The 19593-nt window shown below is 48.8% G+C and overlaps 1 protein-coding gene across 3 annotated transcripts in view; it reads right to left on the reverse strand.

The window, feature by feature from the left end:
- The window catches only part of COL6A2 (collagen type VI alpha 2 chain), a 35408-nt gene that overhangs the window by 13039 nt on the left and 2776 nt on the right, over nucleotides 1-19593 (reverse strand). For 2 of the 3 annotated variants that reach the window (XM_035030016.1, XM_035030019.1), the window contains exons 1-10: nucleotides 19450-19556; nucleotides 3573-3709; nucleotides 2813-3408; nucleotides 2587-2607; nucleotides 1827-1892; nucleotides 1053-1106; nucleotides 926-970; nucleotides 607-633; nucleotides 363-389; nucleotides 236-280 (exon numbers count right to left, since the gene is read on the reverse strand). In XM_035030016.1, coding sequence (XP_034885907.1) covers nucleotides 236-280; nucleotides 363-389; nucleotides 607-633; nucleotides 926-970; nucleotides 1053-1106; nucleotides 1827-1892; nucleotides 2587-2607; nucleotides 2813-3408; nucleotides 3573-3696 — 1005 coding nt within the window. In that variant the 5' untranslated portion in view covers nucleotides 3697-3709; nucleotides 19450-19556. Of the gene's footprint in view, nucleotides 1-235; nucleotides 281-362; nucleotides 390-606; nucleotides 634-925; nucleotides 971-1052; nucleotides 1107-1826; nucleotides 1893-2586; nucleotides 2608-2812; nucleotides 3409-3572; nucleotides 3710-19449; nucleotides 19557-19593 lie in introns of those variants that run through there. The other variant, XM_035030017.1, reaches the window with a different exon arrangement.

Genomic DNA, 19593 nt, shown 5'->3' on the forward strand with positions numbered 1-19593 from the left:
GCGAGCTCGTCCTCAGAAGCAAATGTCCACTCTGGCTCTTGCCATGCTCTTATTTGTCCTGCGTCCCTGGCTAGGTGCCAGTGGGGGCCGTCCAGCCACAGGCTGTGGGCAGGGGCCAGGGGGGCCCAGGGACCCCAGGTAAGGACCCAAGGGTCTCGGGGAGGCTCTGCTCACTCCTACGTCAGAAATGCTGACGTGCACCCGGCCCGGGGAGGGGGCCCGAGACGCACTCTACCTTCTGTCCATCGGTCCCGTTCTTGCCGGCCAGGCCAGGGGCCCCCTGGAGGGAGAGGTGTAATCGTCAACCCATGGAGCAGCAGGAAGGTGGGTGCCCTGCCCGCCGGCCCACACGGCCCGCTTACCTTCCGGCCCTCAGCTCCAAATTCACCCTGTGCAGGAGGAAAGCGAGGCCGGTTAGCTCGGCGTCCCAGACACCACTGCCTCAGGGCCCAGGTCTGCCTCGGGCCGAGCAAGAGGCCAGAAGGACCCCAGAGAGGGCCGCCCCCCCGCAGGACGCCTGCGCCCCAATCAGGGCCACGGACTCGCTGACGGACGCAGACTGGGGGCTGGTGCCGAGCTGGCGCCACGGCCACGTCACAGTCTCACCTTCTCTCCTTTGAAACCAGGAACACCCTGAGGTTGGAAGGAAGGAAGAGCAGCGTTACTGCGATGCCCACCGGCTCGGGGGACAGCAGGGCTGGTGGCCAGCCTCCGGGGAGAGGCATGACCAGGACTCGGCGGGGGGCTCGGTTCAGGGACAGCATTCAGGATATTGAGGCTCTTGGCTTCTCGCGTTGGGGGTGAAGGGGGCGGGCGGGCCGGAGACACCCTGACCCTGTGGGCCAGCCCCACCTGGCCCAGGCAGCCCTTGGCTTGTCCCCCGCACCCCCCTCAGCCACGGGGGGCAGGGCTGGCAGTGACTTGCCTTGGGTCCTGGGAATCCAATGGGGCCTTCGATGCCTGGGTCTCCCTGTGGAAGAACGAAGAGCCGCGGCTGAACCCCAGTCCTGGGGACTCGGGGCCAATGGGGCAGGGGTGCAGAGGGCACTCACCTGTCGTCCCTTCTGCCCGGGCTCTCCTGGCTCGCCCATGTTGCCCTTGGCGCCCTAAACGCAGATCATGGAAAAAGGGGTAAACTAAGGCAGGAAGCAGGCAGGCGGGCAGAGGCTTCTGAACTGGTGTGTGTCCTGCTTTGGGGGCTCCTCCATGGCCCCTCAGATGCTGCCGTGGGCGCCCCTCCCCCCATGGGAGGGCCACTGCAGCGAAGCTGCCTCCGTGGGCACCTCCACGCCTGGGCCGTGGCAGGTGGCAGAGCCACAGAGGACTGGGCGCGCAGCAGCATCCGGCTGGTGACCCGGCGGGTGGGCGTCTACAGTCCCACTGGTCTAGACGGCTCCTTCCAGATTTAGAAAGAGGGAACAGGAAGCTGCGTAGGGATAACCTCCAGACGGGCTCGTCTTCCCAGAGGTCCCTTCCCTCCTCTGCCTTCACGTTCGGCCTCTGACCAGAACTACTGGTCGGTCAGGCACCCTGGTAGTGAGTTTGTAAGAAGTGGGTGCTCCTGATGGATTAGCAGACGCCTGTTTCAGGTTTCCTGCACGAGCTTCCTTGCTTTACCAGGGCGCTGCAATGGGCAAAGCTAATAATAAAAAAGCATCCCTGCTTTTCTCAAAATGCCATTTAGGAGGGAGATAAAAACTGAATTTTAGTTCATCCAGGATCAGAAGGACTGAGGTCATTCCAGGGGCACGTGGCCCCATGTCTGGAGCTGAAGAGAGGTTGGGGCTTCCTGGCAACTGACCCCGTGGGCAGTCTGGGCGGCTTACCTTCTGTCCGCGGTAGCCCTTGGGGCCGGGGGGCCCGGGGATCTCCAGACAGCTCACCTTGTAGCACTGAAATGAGAAGCAAGTGGTGTAGAGGAAGTGGGCGCGAAGAGCCCCAGGTGGGGGGCCGAGGACCCCTGGGCGGTGGGCCATCGGGAGCACGGGGCTGGATGGAGGAGCAGACTTGGGAGGTGCCCAGGAGGCCCCCGAGCCCTCAGGCACTCTGGCCGAGTCTGGGAGAACCAAGGTTACACAATGGCCGAATGCAGGAAGGATGGAAGAGCCCTCGGCCAGGCCCCACGAATGCTCGTGTGTGAGCAGCCGTGCCAGAAAAGGGCGCCTTTGTAGGAGCCTCGCTGAGTGGGAAGAGCTGGGGCCGGGGACGCACAGGGACGGGGGGATGCGAGGGGCCCTGAGCTGAAGTCCCGAGCTGGGTGCCACCGTCCCTGTCCTCTTGGCCCGGAGCTTGGAAGGTGACCCCGAGCCTCGCCCCTCATCCACTTGGTGTGTGCTGGGTGAGCAACCCTAACGCCGACCCCTGGGTTTAAAGAGCCTGGTTTTGGCTGGGAGCCCTTCATCCAAACGCAGGCTCTCAGGCCCGACATGGAGCAGAAGGGTCTTGCTCCCTGGCCTCCTCCCGTTTGTCCTAGACCCAGGGAGCAGCGGGGTGGCTGGTGCAGTGATCATCTCTGCGGGGTGAGTGCCTCAGAGGCCCAGCGGGCAGCACCCAGCCAGGGTGGCAGGACCGGAAAACGCCTCTCACCTCTCCATAGGCTTCATGTTTCTGCAGAAGAGACCAAGAAATGCTACTTAGCCAGAGCCGGAGATTTGGGTGAGAATGCCCAGGCTTACCCTCACAAAGGGGTAAACTGAGGCCCAGAGCAGGACACTGCCCACTGCCGTAGTGGGGGAGCGGGCCCCAGGGCTCTGGCCTCCACCCTCCACTCCTGGTGCCCAGTGGGCAGGGCGTGGCCCCGGGGGCGGCTCACCATGACCTTGATGATGCGGTTGATGGTGTCTTGGTCGATCTCCAAGTCAGGACGCACAGTGGCATAGTTGTTACGGTAGAGCTCAAGGGGCATGCTGGCCATGTCCCGCAGACCCTGCTCGTTCGGGTTCTGGTCGGGGGCCACGGTGAAGATCCGGATGCCCTCCTCGCGGGCTCGCTCAGCCCGCAGCTTGATGCCCCCGCACGGGCTGCCAGTGACGTAGCCGTCGGTGATAACCACCGCGAAGTGGACCCCACCCTTGCCCTTGAGCTGCCGGATCTCCTGGGTCATGTTGGCCAGCGCACAGTCGGTGAAGGTGCCCTTCCGGATGGAAACGATGTTCTCCAGGCTCTTGGTGAAGGAGGCCCGGTCGCTGTCCGGCGGGCTGAACACCTTCACCACGTCGGAGAAGTGCAGGCCTCCGTAGCGCCAGCTCAGGGCTACCTGCTCCAGGTAGGTCTCGTCCTGCAGCTGGCTGATGAACTGGCGCACGAACTGTCTCATGTGGTAGAGCAGGCTGTCGATGGGGGACTGCATGGTGACACTCTCCGAGGTGTCCAGCACGAAGTACACATTGATGGGGCAGTCGGCCTTCTCTGGGGGGGCACGGGACGTATCACGGGCCTGCCTGTGTGGAGGGCCTGCGGTGCGAGCCCGTCGCCAGGCCTTGTGCATGTGGGCGATCTGGGCTCTGCCCCCACCGTGGCCCCGCCGCACCCCTTTCCTACCCACACCGGGCCTCAGCCCCCACAGCCCCTACCTGGGCAGCTGTTCCTCTCAGAGGCACTGGGGGTGATGATCTGCTGCTGGGCACGGAGGACCCCCAGGAGCCCCCAGAGCAGGAAGGCGGAGCAGGGGCCTCGGAGCATCTTGGCAGCACCCATGCACCCTGACGTCCTGCAACAGGGAGAAACAGCCACTGCAGACCGCGCCCAGTGCCCCTCCGGGACCCCAGAGCCCCCTCCCCAGATGGTGGAGGCAGCCAGGGAGACGCCCTCTTCCCTCGCCCTAAGTGGGTCCCATGCACACTCAGTGGATGCACAGACTGCAAGCTTTGGGCTTGGTTCCGGGTGGGTTTCAGACATTTGTGGCCCGTCCCTGCGCTAAGCAGACAGGTGCATTCTCGGAAACTGAAATGCCAGTGGTGGGCGCTGGTGACAACAGAGCCCTGCATGGGGGGCTCAGCGGGTGGTGACTGGGGACGGTTGCCAGGGGAGGGGAGAAAGGCCCGGGCTGGGGTGGGGTGGGCCTTGGCACTGGATGCCAGCCATCCACGTGACCCCATGCTGACAGACTGGGGGAAGGACCTGGGGATGCAGGATGGGGGCTGGGATGCAGACAGGCCTCAGGGGCTGGTAGGCAGCGAGTGCCAGGGTCCTGCTCGGATGGGGGGGTCCTTCCCCAGAGGGGGTCGCCGTGCCCTGACACATCTCTGTGGGAATGGAGGGTTCCCTGCTGCTGGCTGCCTACCTGGCAACCAGATGGGGGGAGAGGACCTGGGGCATGGGGAGGGGGGCTGGGCGGGCGCTGGGGACCAGGAGGGACAAGAAAGGGCTCGTCCTGGTGGGACTCTTGGTTCACACAAACGCCTCACGGCTTCCTGGAGTCCCCAGAGCAGAGGCCAGACCCAGGGGAATATAGGGACTCATGGCCTGCAAGTGGGGCGTGCAGGCAGGCTGGGCCCTCAGGGGACTGGGGGAGAGGTGGTGCCTGGAGACCTTTGGGGGAAAGCGAGGCATGGGGGCACTTTGGTGCTGTTTTCCTGGTGATGCCCCTCAATGCATTTTTGAGAGGAGGTAGATGGATTTTGGGGGGCAGATTTAAGTATCACTTGAGTTTAAGGTGAGAGGAGCTGGTCCTGGCATTGTTAGGGGGTGAACAGGACATGGCCCTGCCTCCCCAGCGTAGGTCATGGTCAGATCAAGAGGCCATGACCCTGGAGGTAGGGGCTGTGACCCAGCAAGGTCGTGACAGTTGCCCAGACAAAGCAAAGCCCAGTGGGTGTGCCAGGGAATCCAGGCAGGCTTCCTGCATGAGGCGACGGAAGTGTCCAGACTGAGGGGACTGGCCAGAAGGGGAGTGCCTGACTCAGGGAAGGTTCATTCAGGGAGGGCTGGGATGGAGCTGAGAAGATGGTGAGAGACAAGCCAGGGGCCCCGAAGAACCTGGAAGCCAAAAGGATGTTGGTGGCAACGGTCAGAGAAAAGAGGTCCAGAGCCATCAACTCCGCATGACAGCCAACGTGGGGACTGTGGGAGCTCAGCAGGGCGGGGTGGGGGCCGGTCGGGGCTGAGCCCTGGGATGTGGGTGCAGTTTTGTCCTCCCCTGCCCCTCATCCTGCTGGCCCACAGTGGGGGAGCTGTGAGTCCCGTTCTGCTGTGGGAGGGAAGGGGTTGCCGAAGGGCCAGGGACTCTGCAGCTACCTTGGCACCACTCCCCGTGCGTGTGCACCCACACCAGTCACACATATCACACACACCCTCGCACACACTGCCACACACACAATCAATTCAAAGAGGCCCCCGTACTAAAGTGTACTGCTGGAAAATGCCACTCTCAGAGGAAATGAAGAATTCTAAAAATAATCTACGCAGAAGAAAAACACAACAGCAGCAACAAAATATATATATATAAAAAACAACACCTAATGGGAAGAATGATTTTGGTGTCATGGTGGGCAACCCCCGAGGTGGGCCCAATTCCTCCTGCTTCCTGGTGCCACCCTCTCACGAAATCCTCACACACTCAGCTGTCACTGGTCTGCCTGTATGACCAACAGCTCGGCACGCAGATGACGGTGTGTGCCTCCCGAGATAAGCTCACAGAAGACATCATGGCTGCTACCTGGCCCTCTCTTGGGGTCCTCACTGGGAGGAAGCTGACGGCCATCACATGAAGGCACTCACGCAGCCTTCCAGAAGCCCAAGAGGGAGGGACCGAGGCCTCCAGCCAACAGCCAGGTGAGTGAGCTGTTGCAGAAGCACATCCTCAGCCCAGTCGAGACACCAGCTGAGCGAAGCCCTGGCCAATCCCCTGGACTTTGACTGCACCTTATTAGGGACCCTGAGCTAGAGCCACCTAGCCAAGTCATTCCTGACCCAAATCAATTATGACACAGTAAACGCTTATGGTTTTTTTTTTTTTTTAGATTATTTATTTATTTATTTATTTTGACAGAGAGAGACACAGCGAGAGAGGGAACACAAGCATGGGGAGTGGGGGAGGGGAGAAGCAGGCTTCCCGCTGAGCAGGGAGCCCGATGCGGGGCTCGATCCCAGGACTCCGGGATCATGACCTGAGCTGAAGGCAGACGCTTAACGACTGAGCCACCCAGGCGCCCCACGCTTACGGTTTTAAATTACTAAGTTCTGAGGTAACTTACACATAGTAATAGATAACTAATTCAGGCACCAAACTTTTTCTCCACAATATTTTATACAGAAAAACAATGAGACAGTAACTAGAGAATTTTGAGGGGAAAATAAAATGACCCAAAGATGTCTGCCTAGTCAACTTAGCTTTCATGTAAAGGATAAAAGTCTCAGATGTAAAAGGGCTCACCTACATACCATTCTTAAAAAAATTCTGCAGACAACAGAGAAAGGAATAAAAGTAAGTAAGATAGCAAAGAAACTTGAGGAATACAGTAAAATATAAAAAATGAAGAAAAAAGGAACCAGAAAGCACAATTACTATCACTTGGATCAGCTATGACAATATATGTGAATGCTTTAAATTCTTCTGTTGAAGACAAATGTTCCCATGCACCCTGATGTTTATAGCAGCATTATCACAATAGCCAAACTATGGAAACAGCCCAAGTGTGCATTGACTGATGAGTGAATAAAGAAGATTGGTTCATATATACAGTAGAACATTACTCAGCCATAGGAAGGATGAAATCTTGCCATTTGCAATGATGTGGATGGAACTAAAGGGTATTATTGTAAGTGAAATAAGTCAGTCAGAGAAAGACAAATACCATATGATCTCACTCAAATGTGGAATTTAAGAAATGAAACAAACAAAGGGGAAAAAGAGAGAAACCAAAAAACAGACTCTTAATATAGAGAAGACACCGATGGTTACCAGAGGGGAGGTGGGTGGGGAGAAGGTTAAAGTAGGGGATGGGGAGCCAGGGATGCACTTGTGATGAGCACCAGGTGATGTAAGGAAGTGCTGAATCACTATGTTGCACCCCTGAAACTAATATAACACTATGGTAACTCTATTGGAATTAAGATTAAAAAATGGATAAAGAAAATGTGGTATATATATATGTATGTGTGTATATAAACAACACAGACACATATACACACAATGGTATACTACTCAGTCATAAAAAAGAATGAGATCTTGCCATTTGTAACAACATGAACCTAGAGAATATTATGCTAAAGACATAAGTCAGACAAAGACAAATACCATATGGTTTCACTTGTATGTGGAATCTAAAAAACAAAACAAATGAACAAATAAACAAAAACAAAAATAGACTCATGAATACAGAGAACAAACTGGTGGCTGCCAGAGGGAAAGTGGTGGGGGATGGGTGAAGTAGATAAAGGGAATGAAGAGGTACACATTTCCAGTGATAAATGAGTCATGGGGATGAAAAGTAGAGCATGGGGCACACACTCAGTAATGGTGTACTAGTGTTGTGTGGGGACGCATGGTGACGACACTTAAGGTGGTGAGCAGAGCTGAATGTGCAGAACTGTCGAATCACTATGCCATACACCTGAAATTAATATACGTCAACTATACTGCGATAAAAAAAGGAAGAAAAGAAAAAAAAAATTCCTAAATTGGATCACTAAACGAGACCCATCTGGATGAGGTCCGTGAGTCACACTGGAGGCTGTCACAGACAGTGCAGAGGAAAGCAGTGCAGGGTGAGACAGAGGGACAGTGGTGGGACAGCGTGGGAGCCCGACCAAGTTGAGACAGAAGGGCGAGGGATGGTGCCAAGGACAAGATAAAGGCTGCTTATGAGTCTAGCTATGAGTCTGTAAGTATCAGATTTCATAACAAAATTATATAAAGTAAAAGTGGTGAAAAATTGAAGAAAAAGCCGACAAACTGCAATCATAATAGAAGACTTTAACTCACGTTTGAAAGTTCTTGACAGATCACATAAACAACAAAAAAGAGGATGTGAATGTCCTCTTTTATAAAACTTTGATAGCAACAAGTAGGGAATACGTATTTTCCAAACATTTGGATTTGGATAATGTGCATGGAACACACACACACCTGCCTAGCTATCATCTATATCTATCTTTGAAACCTACAAGTAGGGAATGCATGTTCTTTTAAAAATTTTACAAAATTCAATCCTAGAGTAACCACAAAAGCAGCTTTAACTAATCTTTTAAAAAATCAGAAATTGGACATGAAATTTTCTGAACCACAATACAAAAGCAGTCACTAGTAAGACCAAAAAAAAAAAAAAAAAATCAGAACACCTGGAAATTTAAAAAACTCTCTCCTGCTAAAACTACATAGGAATTAGGGACAATGACAATGTTATACATATAAACAAATATGAGAAGGTCAAAGCTATAATTAGAGGACAATATATAGCCTTAGATGCTTTATATTGTAAGATAGGAAATTAGCGTAACAAATTAGGCACATAGTTGAAGAAGCTAGGGACAAAAATAAATTAACAACATGAATCTCAGGAAAACAAGAGAAAGAAAATAATAAGAAATAAACCAACTGATTAAAAAAAACCAACAGGAGAATTATAAATATATATATATATCTAAGAGCTGGTTCTTTGAAAAAGCCAATAAAGTAGAAAAATTTAATCAGAAATGAAAATGATGAAGCACAAATGTAGTAATACACAAATTTAGGAATGAGTAAAATAATATAATGGTAAGTAAAGAAGGTTTTTAAGAGCATACCAAGTGCAGCTCTAAGCTAACGAATGTGAAAGACCAGGTTCTGGGCAAATCTTGAGACAAGGTGGGGACCTGACTGGACTCTGCCCGGGAAGGACTGGAAACGCTGGCAGGGGACGTGCCCCAGGGCTCTGCTCACATGGATTTGGGAGTTCTTTTGCATCTTCAAGACAAATACTTCTCTACTATTTAGCCTGTTCCAAAACATAAAAAGATAAGCTTTTCAATTCATTTTTTCTTTTCTCTTTTTTTTTTAAGATTTTATTTATTTGCGAGAGAGAGAATGAGAGACAGAGAGCATGAGAGGGAGGAGGGTCAGAGGGAGAAGCAGACTCCCTGCCGAGCAGGGAGCCCGATGTGGGACTCGATCCCGGGACTCCAGGATCATGACCTGAGCTGAAGGCAGTCGCTTAACCAACTGAGCCACCCAGGCGCCCCCTTCAATTCATTTTTAAACTTGGAAAAACCCAAGACCAAAACTTGATAAAAGAAATCCCTAAAAGAAACTCTGTGGACAAACCCCACTTTGGAATACAGTTGCAAAAACCCTAACAGATGTTAGAACATAAAATCCAGTAGCATATCAAGGACAACTGCACCAGAACTGGACAAAGTCAGTTTAGAAATACAATGATGATGCAATACTACAAAGTACATTAATGTAAGGCACATTAATATAAAAAGAAAATCATGTAACTGCTTTAATGGTGTCTGAAACATCCATTGCTGATTGGAAAAAAAAAAAGGCAAAACTTGATAAGAAATTTAGGAGTTGAATTAACATTATAAAGCATATAAGTTTCAAATTGACAACCAAGATCATATTTCATACAAAAACTGATATAGGGGTTCTTCCTTCAAGAATCTGGACCATTCCACTTGATACAAATGCACACATACCCATATACTGAAATCACACCCTTCCTGATCTCACGGAGTCCACCGTGGACCTGACCCTGCATTAAAAACTGCTGCACTCAAAGAATGTCTACGAGAGCACAAGAAAGAGACACATAAGACAAAGAGTGCTGCTCTCACCCATTATTCAGAGTTGTGTTGGAAGCCAATGCAATACGACTGTAAAAAGAAACAAAGTATAAATCTTGGAAAGGGAAGAGGTGGAAACTGTCCTCACTAAATGGGAAATCGAAAACCCAATTAAATCAACTATACAAAGTTTAGGGGAAGGAGGGGGATTCAGTGAGACAATTATAAGAAAAATATATACAAAAAGCTATAGATTTTCTTCTATCAGCAACAATGAATTAGGAAGTTTAATGGAAAAATACTATTTACCCTAGCAACAAAAATGACATAAAGTTAAGGAGTAAACTTAAGAATCTAAGAAAGTGCAGGACTTACTAAAAAATCTCAAACATTTTCTAAGGAACACTTTGGAGAGACGAACCTTGTTTCTGGATGAGAAACACAATACTTAAGAATATTAGTTATTTCTAACGGAATCTATAATTGAATGTAATTTTGATTAGAATCTCCAAGGAATATTTTTGCCTTTTTGCTTGTACATGTGGACAGAATGAATCTAAGGAAGAATAAGTAAGAGTAGCTGAGAAAAACCAGAGAGAAAGGGTGCTGAGGGGACTTGTGCTCTCAAGGGCAAATGATAGAATAAAATCAGAGCAATAGGGCATCTGTGGTTTAGTGGTGGAATAGCAGCAACCTGCAAGACGACCCACAACTGAAGAGGCAAGATGGTGGCTCTTCAGAGCAGCAAAGGGGCTGGGGGCTGGGGGCTCACGACATGGCTAGAGGCAGGAGTCATCTCACCCACATCCGAATAAATCCCAGAAGGGAGTGCAAAACACGGACCAAAAAGTCTTTGAAAAGGATGGATGAAGTGATGAGGAAATATCTTCTGTGGTTACCAGACGCCAGCTACACCTTCTCCTGTAAGGCCCACACCACCCCCAGGCATTGGTACTGCTACACTTCCCACCTCACACAGGAGGACACTGACCCAGCACAGGGAGCTTGCCCAGGGAGCTCAGCTAGCAGCCACATGGCACGGCTCAGGGTCCACACTCTTTTTTTCTTTTTTTGAAGATTTTATTTATTTATTTATTTGAGAGAGAGAGCACACGAGCACAAGAGGGGTGGGGGGGGCAGAGGGAGAGGGAGAAGCAGACTCCTCGCTGAGCAGGGAGCCTGATGTGGGACTCGATCCCAGCACCCCAAGATCATGACCTAAAGTTATAATTTATACTGGTTTTATATATGTAAAGCCAGTATAAATTCAGGATGTGTGTGTATATATGTACACATACACACACGTACTGCTGTCACAAAACTACATTTTTATATATTGTGTGTTCAAAGCATAACCAAATATTATTTTTAATGCATTAGTTTCTTAAATTATGTAAAAAACAAAATGTGGAGTCACATACCATTACCACAATAAATTAGCTTTTATAATTGCTCATGTGTTGATCTTTACTGAGACCTTTATTTCTCCACATGGCTTCAAGTTACTGTCTAGTGTCCTTTTATTTCACCCTACTGGACCCCCTTCAGCATTTCTTGTAGGTCAGGTCTAGTAGTAATGAACTCCCTCAGCTTTTGTTTATCTGGGAATGTTTTAATTTTACCCTCACTTTTGGAGGACAGTTTTGCTAGATATAGAATTTTTGGGTGACAGGGTTTTTTTTTTTTTTTTTTTTCTTTTAGCATTTTGAATATTATCAGCCCACTGTCTCTGGTCTCCCAAGTTTCTGATGAAAAATCTGCTGATAATCTTATTGAGGATACCTTGAATATCACGAGTCACATCTCGTTTGCAGATTTCAAAATTTTCTCTTTGTCTTGGTTTTTTGATAGTTTGACGATGATATGTCTCAGTGTGAGTCCCTTTGAATTTATCCTACTTGGAGTTCATTGAGCTTCTTGGATTTTATGTTCATGTCTTCATCACCTGGGAAGTTTTGAACCATTATTTCCTCACCTAATTTCTTTGCCGCTGCCTCTCCCTCTTCTCCTTCTGGGACTCCCATACCATGCATGCAGGTTCTTTAGGTTCTGTTCACTTTAATCTTTTTTCTTTCTGTTCCTTAGACTCAATAATCTGCATTGTCTTATCTCCAGCTTCACTGGTTGTTTCTTCTGTCTGCTCAAATCTGCTTTTGAATTCCTCTCATGAAGTTTCCATTTTTATTTCCATTTTATTGTATTTTTCAGCTCCATTATTTCTTTTTGAATTCTACCATGGGTTTCTCTTTATTGATATTTCCATCTTATTCAGACATTGTTTTCTTGACTTCTTTAATGCCTTCCTTTAGTTTTTCGAGCATCTTTAAGATGGTTGTATTCAGGTCTGTGGCCACTAGGTCCACCATCAGGTCTTTTTCAGGGATAGTTTCTGTTGGTTTATATATATATGTTTTCCTTAGAATGAACCATACTTTCCTGTTTCTTTGTGCTTTGTGATTCTTTTGTTGAAAATGACATTTAAATCTAATAATGTGGCATGTCTAGAAATCAGATTCTTCTTCTTCTCTAGGGCTTGCTGTTTGTTTATTTATTTACTTATTTTATTGTTAGGCTGTCTCTGTGCCAAGGATCAGCCTGAAGTATAAGGTGTCCTCAGGTGTTTCCTGAGCACACATCTTCCCTGAACATGTGCAGTGCTCATCTAATTTCCCCCGTATATGCAGTTGCATTAGAATGTCCTAGTCTTCAATGTCTGGCTCCCCAAAAAAGAAAGAGAAAAGTGAATAGGGAAAAAGGGTGCCAATACTTTAAATCCCCTGGAGTAAATTCAGCCAGAGAAGGAAGGGAGGGGCTTGCAATAATGGGAGAAGGTGAGACAACAATGGCAGCCTCCATGGGTTTAAGAAGAAAATATCATAGAAAGTATCTTCTCTGATCACAATGGGATGACGTTAGAAGTCAATAACAGAAGGAAAACTGGAAAATTCACAAAATTGTGGATGTTAAAGACTCACTTTTAGGCAATCAGTAGATCAAAGAATAAATCACAAGAGAAATTAGAAAATACTCAGAGACCAATAAAAATGAAAATAAAACATGCCAGAATGTATGGAACACAGTGAAAGCAGTGTTTAGGAGGAAATTTACAACTATACATGTTTTCATACAAAACCAAGAAAGAGCTCAGAGGCATCTGGGTGGTTCAGTCGATTAGGAGTCCAACTCTTGATTTCAACTCAGGTCATGATCTCAGCGTTGTGAGATTGAGCCCTGAGTCAGGCTCTGCACTCAGCAGGGAGCCTGCTTTAAGTTCTTTCCCTCTGCCCCTCCCCCTGTTCATGCACAGGTACAGCAGGCACATTCTTTCTCTCTCTAAAATAAATAAAAAAATCTTTTTAAAAATTAAAAAAAAAAAAAAAACACAAGAAAGAGCTCAAATCAACAACCTAACTGTACAGCTTAAAGAACTGGAAAAAGAAGAACAAATGAAACCCAAAGCTAGCAGAATGAAGGAAATAATAAAGTTTAGAGCAGAATTACATGAAATATATGACAGAAAAGCAACAGAGAATAACAATGATACCAAAAATTCGTTTTTCAAAAAGATCAACATCGACAAACCTTTAGTGAGATGAACTAAGAAAAAAAGAGAGAAGACTCAAATTACTAAAATCAGAAATTAATGTGGGAACATTACTACTGATTCCACAGAAATAAAAAGGATCATAAGCGAGAACTATGAACAACTGTATACCAACAAGTTGGATAACCTAGGTGAAATGGGCAAATTCCTAGCCATGCAAAACCTCAAAACCATGAAGATATAGAAATTCTGAACAGATCTATATGGAGTAAGGAGATTGAATCAGTAACGGAAAATTTCCTGACAAAACAAAAAACAAACCCTAAATCTGATGGCTTCACTGGTGAATTCTACCAAACACTTAAAGAAGAACTAACATCGGGGCGCCTGGGTGGCTCAGTAGTTAAGTGTCTGCCTTTGGTTCAGGTCATGATCCCAGGGTCCTGGGATCAAGCCCCGCATTGGGCTCCCTGCTCCGTGGGAAGCCTGCTTCTCCCACTCCCACTCCCCCTTGATCTCTTTCTCGCTGTGTCTCTCTCTGTCAAATAAATAAATAAAATCTTAAAAAAAAAAAAAAAGAACTAACATCAATACTTCTCAAACTTTTCAAAAACAAGCTGAAGAGGAGGAAATATTCCCTCACTCATTCTATGATGTTGGCATTACCCTAATGCCAAAGTCAGACAAAGACACTACAAGAAAAAAAACTACAAACCAATATTCCTATTGAACACTGACACAAAAACCTTCAACAAAATATTAGCAAACAGAATTCAATAGGATAGTAAAAGGATTAAACACCACGAGTAAGTGGCATTTATTCCTGGAATGCAAGGATGAATCAACATATGAAAATTGATCAATGTAATATAATCCACACGATCTCAAAAAATCTTTTGATAAAATTTAACATCCTTTCATGATAAAAACATCCCAAAACTAGGAATAGAAAGAACCCACCTCAATATAATAAAAGTCATATATGAAAATTCCACAGCAAATATCATACTCAATGGTGAGAGACTGAAAGCTTTTCCTCTAAGATCAGGAACAAAGCAAAGATGCCTACTTTCATCCCTTCTATTCAACATAGTATTGGAAGTCCTCACCAGAACAATTAGGCAAGAAAAAGACATAAAAGGCACTCAAAGTGGAAAGGAAGAAGTAAATTATTCCTGTTCACAGATGATAGGATCTTACATGTAGAAAACCCTAAAGATCCCACAAAAGGAATTCTTAGAATAAACCAACAGGGGCGCCTTGGTGGCTCAGACGGTTGGGCGTCTGCCTTCGGCTCGGGTCATGATCCTGGAGTCCTGGGATCGAGTCCCACATCGGGCTCCCTGCTCCTTGGGAGCCTGCTTCTCCCTCTGCTTCTCTCTCTCTCTGTCTCTCATGAATAAATAAATAAAATCTTTAAAAAAAAAAAAAAGAATAAACCAACAGAGCAAAGTAGTAGAATACAAAGTCAATACACAAAAATCCATTGCATTTCTATATACTAACAATGAACAATGCAAAACAATTCCATTTCCATTAGCATCAAAAGAATAAAACATTTAGGAATTACCTTTACCAAGGAGGTAAAAGACTTATTCACTGAAAACTATAAAATCTTTCTGAGAGGAATTAAAGAAGATATAAACAAATGGCAAGATAGTCCATGTTCATGGATTGGAAGACAATATTAGGATGTCAATACCACCCAATGTGATTTACAGGCTTAATTCAATTTCTACGAAAAGCCCAATGATGATTTTTGCAGAAATAGAAAAAGCCAAAATGAAATTCGTAAGAAATCTTAAGAAACCTTGAATAGCATAAACAATCCTAAAAGAGAAGACCAAAGCTGGAGGACTCACACTTCCTGATTTCAAAACTTACTACAGAGCTATAGTAATGAAAACAAAGTGGTACTAGCATGAAGACAGACATATACACCAGTGGAGTTGGATAGAGTCCAGAAATAAACTCTTGCATACACATTCAACTACTTTTCAACAAAGGAGTCACGATCATTCAGTGGGGGAAAAGACAGTTCTTTAGAACAAATGGTGTGGTGAAAACTGGCTATTCACAAGCAAAAGAATGAAGTTGGACCCTTACCTCACACCATACACAAAATTTAATTCAAAGTGGATCCATGATCTAAATCTAAGACCTAAATCTATAAAAGTTTTAGAAGAAGTGTAGGGCAAAAGATTCGCAACATTGCAGTTGGCAATGATTTCTTGGATATGACACCAAAAGCACAAGCAACTAAAGAAAAAATAGGCAAATTGAACTTTATGGAAAATAACACATTTTGTGTATGAAAAGACACTATCCACAGAGTTAAAAGCCAACCCTATAGAATGGGAGAAAGTCTTTGCAAATGACAGATATGAACAGGGATTAGGGTCCAAAATATATAGAGAACTCCTAAAACTCAAAAACAAAAAACTTGATTCAAAAATGGGCAAAGGACTTGAACAGATCTTTCTCTACAGAAGACATACAAATGGCCAATGGACACATGAAAAGATGCTCAACATCACTAATTATTAGAGAAAAACAAATCAAAACTGTAAGGATATCACCTTACACTCATCAGGATGGCTAATATTAAAAAAGCCCCCAGAAAATAACAAGTGTTGGAGGATGTGGAGAAATTGGAAGTGTTGGTGGGAATGTAACATGGTAGAAACTCTGTGGACAACAGTATGGTGGTTCCTCAAAAAAATAAAAATAAAATTAAAATATGATCTAGCAATTCCACTTCTGGCTATATGCCCCCCCAAATTAAAAGCAAGATCTCAGAGATATTTGTATACCCATCTTCATTGCTCACATTAGTGATTATTTACAACAGGCAAAACAGGGAAGAGTCCAAGTGTCCACTGACAGATGAATGGATAATCATAAAGTGGTACATTCACACCAGGGCATATGATTCAGCCTTAACGAGAAAGCACATTCTGACACCTGTGCCGTGAGGACATGATGCTCAGTAAAATAAGCCAGTGACAAAAAGTAAATACTGTATGATTCTAATTATATGAGATGCTTAGACTATCTAAAAAATCATAGAAAGTAGAATGGAAGCTCGCAGGGAGGGAATGGGGAGTTAGTGTTTGATGGGTATAGAGTTCCCGTTTTTCAAGATGAAAGGAATTTCAGAGATGAATGGAGGTAACAGTAGCACAACAATATGAATCCACTGAACTCTACACTTAAAAAATGGGTGAGATAACAAATTTTATGTCGTGTGTATTTTACCACAATTTTTAAGAAAACTGGGGGAGAAAGTTCCTACAGATTAGTAGAACTGAGGACTCATTAGGAACATGGGGGAAATGGTAACCAGGCAAATGGTCAGTAATCAAAAAATGCTGAATGCACAAAAATCGAGGACGTGCAGACAGACCAACAGCACGCCATTCCTCATCTAGGACACTGGCGTACAAGAAAGAAAAAACGAACAAAACCAAAGTGCAGTATAGGGGGCTGTGGGGAATACCAGGGTCCCTCTTCACTTTTCTGGTGAGTATCTGACCGCAGGCATGAAAGCCTCGACACTTTTCAGAGCTTTAGACCCTCTCCTAGCAGCAGGGGCCCCTCACAGCTGGATGCCCGCCCTCCACTTGCTTATTTCAGCCACTGCAACGGGCCACCACGAGGCTGACCACCGGTGTGGCGTGGAGTGCTGACATGTTTAGGTCAGCGGGGAGGGTGTGCACGCAGTCTGTGGAGAATGTTGCTCTATGATATAGCCCAATGCCTGCACTGATCCTAGGGTGGGGGTTGGGCCCCGCCAGGCCCTGTTCAGTGAGCAGCGTCCCAGGACCCTTGCTTCTCTGCAGGTGTGCCCCACACCAGGGTTCCCACCCCGCGCCCCCCACCCCCTGCCGGCTTTGCACAAATGTGTGAAAGAAGCCAAAGAAAGGACTGATCCACTGAAACGTGGAAAGAATCAAACTATTTGTGGTTTTCTTAAAATAATCACAAGAGGGGCGCCTGGGTGGCTCAGTCATTAAGCGTCTGCTTTCAGCTCAGGTCACGATCTCAGGGTCCTGGGATCGAGCCCCGCATCGGGCTCCTTGCTCAGCGGGGAGCCTGCCTCTCCCTCTCCCTCTGCCGCTCCCCCTGCTTGTACAGTCTCTCTCTGTCAAATAAATAAATAAATAATCTTTAAAAAATAATCACAAGAACTAGGTTTTTCCAGCATCATAAAGCATTTTGTGGGTGCAAACATGGTCTTCCCACACTCTGTGCCCTAGGAGACCCTTAGCAGTCCTGGCAGGTAGGAAGGTCAGGTGCTACTAAGCCCAGCCTGGTTCTGCAGATGAGAAAATGCTGGCCGGGCTTCGCCATGGCCCCCAGCTCCTTCTCCCAGGCACTGGCCCTCCCTTCTCTGACTGGCCCAGCCCAGGGAGCTCGTCTGAAGACCTCCCTGCTGCCCACAGCTCCCCTGCTGGCCAGTGATGCAAAGTCACTGCTGGGTGTGACAGGCACTGCCCAGTGCAGGGACCCGAGCTCCGAGCTCCGTCCAACCAGGGGGCCCAGTGGCATAAGCCCGACTCTGCACGTTGCCTTCCCTGTGGCTTCCCAACAGACTCCCCCAGCAATGCCCCACCCCCCCACGGGCTTTGCTGGCCTCCCAGGTTACTTTCCTTAGCAGAGGGTGGCAGCTTCACCGTGGCCAGAAGGGCCCAGGGGCCCATCAAGACCTGAGTCCTGCCGAGGGGACACACCTGGGCCCCTTGTGCTCATCCGCTCCAGTCTGGCCTGGGAGACTGCGGGCCACCTAGGCTGGGGGCTCAGGCCCACTCCCTGGCCCTACCCTCCTGCCTCTGGATGACGTCAGGAAGGCAGACAACAAGGAAGGCAGACAGCGTCCCTCCTCAGAGCCCCAAATGCCTTTTTGGTTGTTAAACAAGTATAAGACCATCTCTGGGCCCAAACTCCTTTACTGGAAGAAAAAAAATCAGAAATCTGTGGATCTTCCGCTTTCTTCTTTTGGCTATTAAACTAAAAGTGAAGCTCCTTTCCTTGGGGACCGTTGGGTGGATCAGGGGTGTGGGGCCGCAGCGGCGGTGTTCTCGCTGGGTACGGGGGGACGGTGACCCAAGTGGGTCCCGAGCAGGACGCCTGCACTCCTGAAGCACCGCCCTGCGTTTCTGGCGGTGTTGTGATTAACAACAGCAGAGACCTGGCAGCGGGTGACCCACCCACTCCCACCCCAAAGCCATGCTCTGAGCGAGTGGGCCCCCAGGGTTCTGCTAAAGTGAGTGAGGAGTCCTGGAGAGTGTGGGGTCTGGCCTAGCCCGGGAGCCATCACAGGCTCCATCAGCCTGCGCTCCGGCTTCACCCCAGTGCCCACCATGCAGCCCCCTGTAGACTTCTGATGTTGGGGGGGGGTGCCCAGTGGGCCACTTCCAGCCTCAGAGGAATGGAGGACAGGCTGGGCTCCTGCTGATTCCGGGGTGGGGGTAATGTGGGGGTGTGACCTGTCCTCTCCACTGGGGTATCAGAGACCCTCTGTCACCTGAAGAGTGCCTGGGAGGCCCTGGAGAGCTCACTCTAGCCACGGGCACTGCATCCAGAAGGAGGAAGAGCCTCTCCCCCTTGAGCCCAGGGAAGGGGGGCCAGCACCACTGGAGATCCTGTGCCCAGGCCAGGTGAAAAGGGTTGGTCTTCCCGTGGGGGTGACTTGGGCTCCCCAGCCCTCTGAATGTGATCTCCAGGCCAGAGATAAAAACCAAGCCTCCCAGGAACCAGCCAGAGGTCCGACTGAAGATGTGAGCCCTCGGGGCTATTTGGTGACCCAGTGGTGGCGGTGACGGTGGCGAGGGCTCCCCAGCTGTCCCAGCGGACTGTCTCTGCACCGAGCCCAGGAACAGGGAGGAATCCCCCCGCCCAGCCCTGCCCCAGAAGGGGCCAAGGAGGGGGCGGCCAGAAAATTAACTCTGCGGCCCCTGGTCCCAACGCGCGGCGCTCCCCTAAGGAGCGCCCTGGGGAGCTCGGAGGGAGCGCAAGCGGCGGCAGTGGGGCCACCAGGCCGGCGTGCCCCCCACGCCCGGCCCCCCGCGGGGCACTCGCTGCCACAGGGGAGACCAGCCCGCCCGGCCTGGGGGAGGGCCCCGCCCGGTCACAGCCCGCCAGTGCGGGGCCGCGGCTCCAGGCGGGTCCCGGGCCGGCCGAGCGGCGCTTACCTGACCCCGGAGCGCGCCGGGCGCCCTCGCTGGACACGTCTAGAGGAGCTCAGGGTCCTGGTCGCCGAGACGCGGGCTCCGAGCGGGCAGTAGGGAGGGGTCCGCGGCGGGGGCCGCCCACTTTATACCAGTCCCGCCTCCGCC

This window comes from Mirounga leonina, unplaced genomic scaffold (assembly GCF_011800145.1).
Source record: "Mirounga leonina isolate KUSES-001 unplaced genomic scaffold, KU_Mleo_1.0 Mir_353, whole genome shotgun sequence".
Taxonomy (NCBI): domain Eukaryota; kingdom Metazoa; phylum Chordata; class Mammalia; order Carnivora; family Phocidae; genus Mirounga; species Mirounga leonina.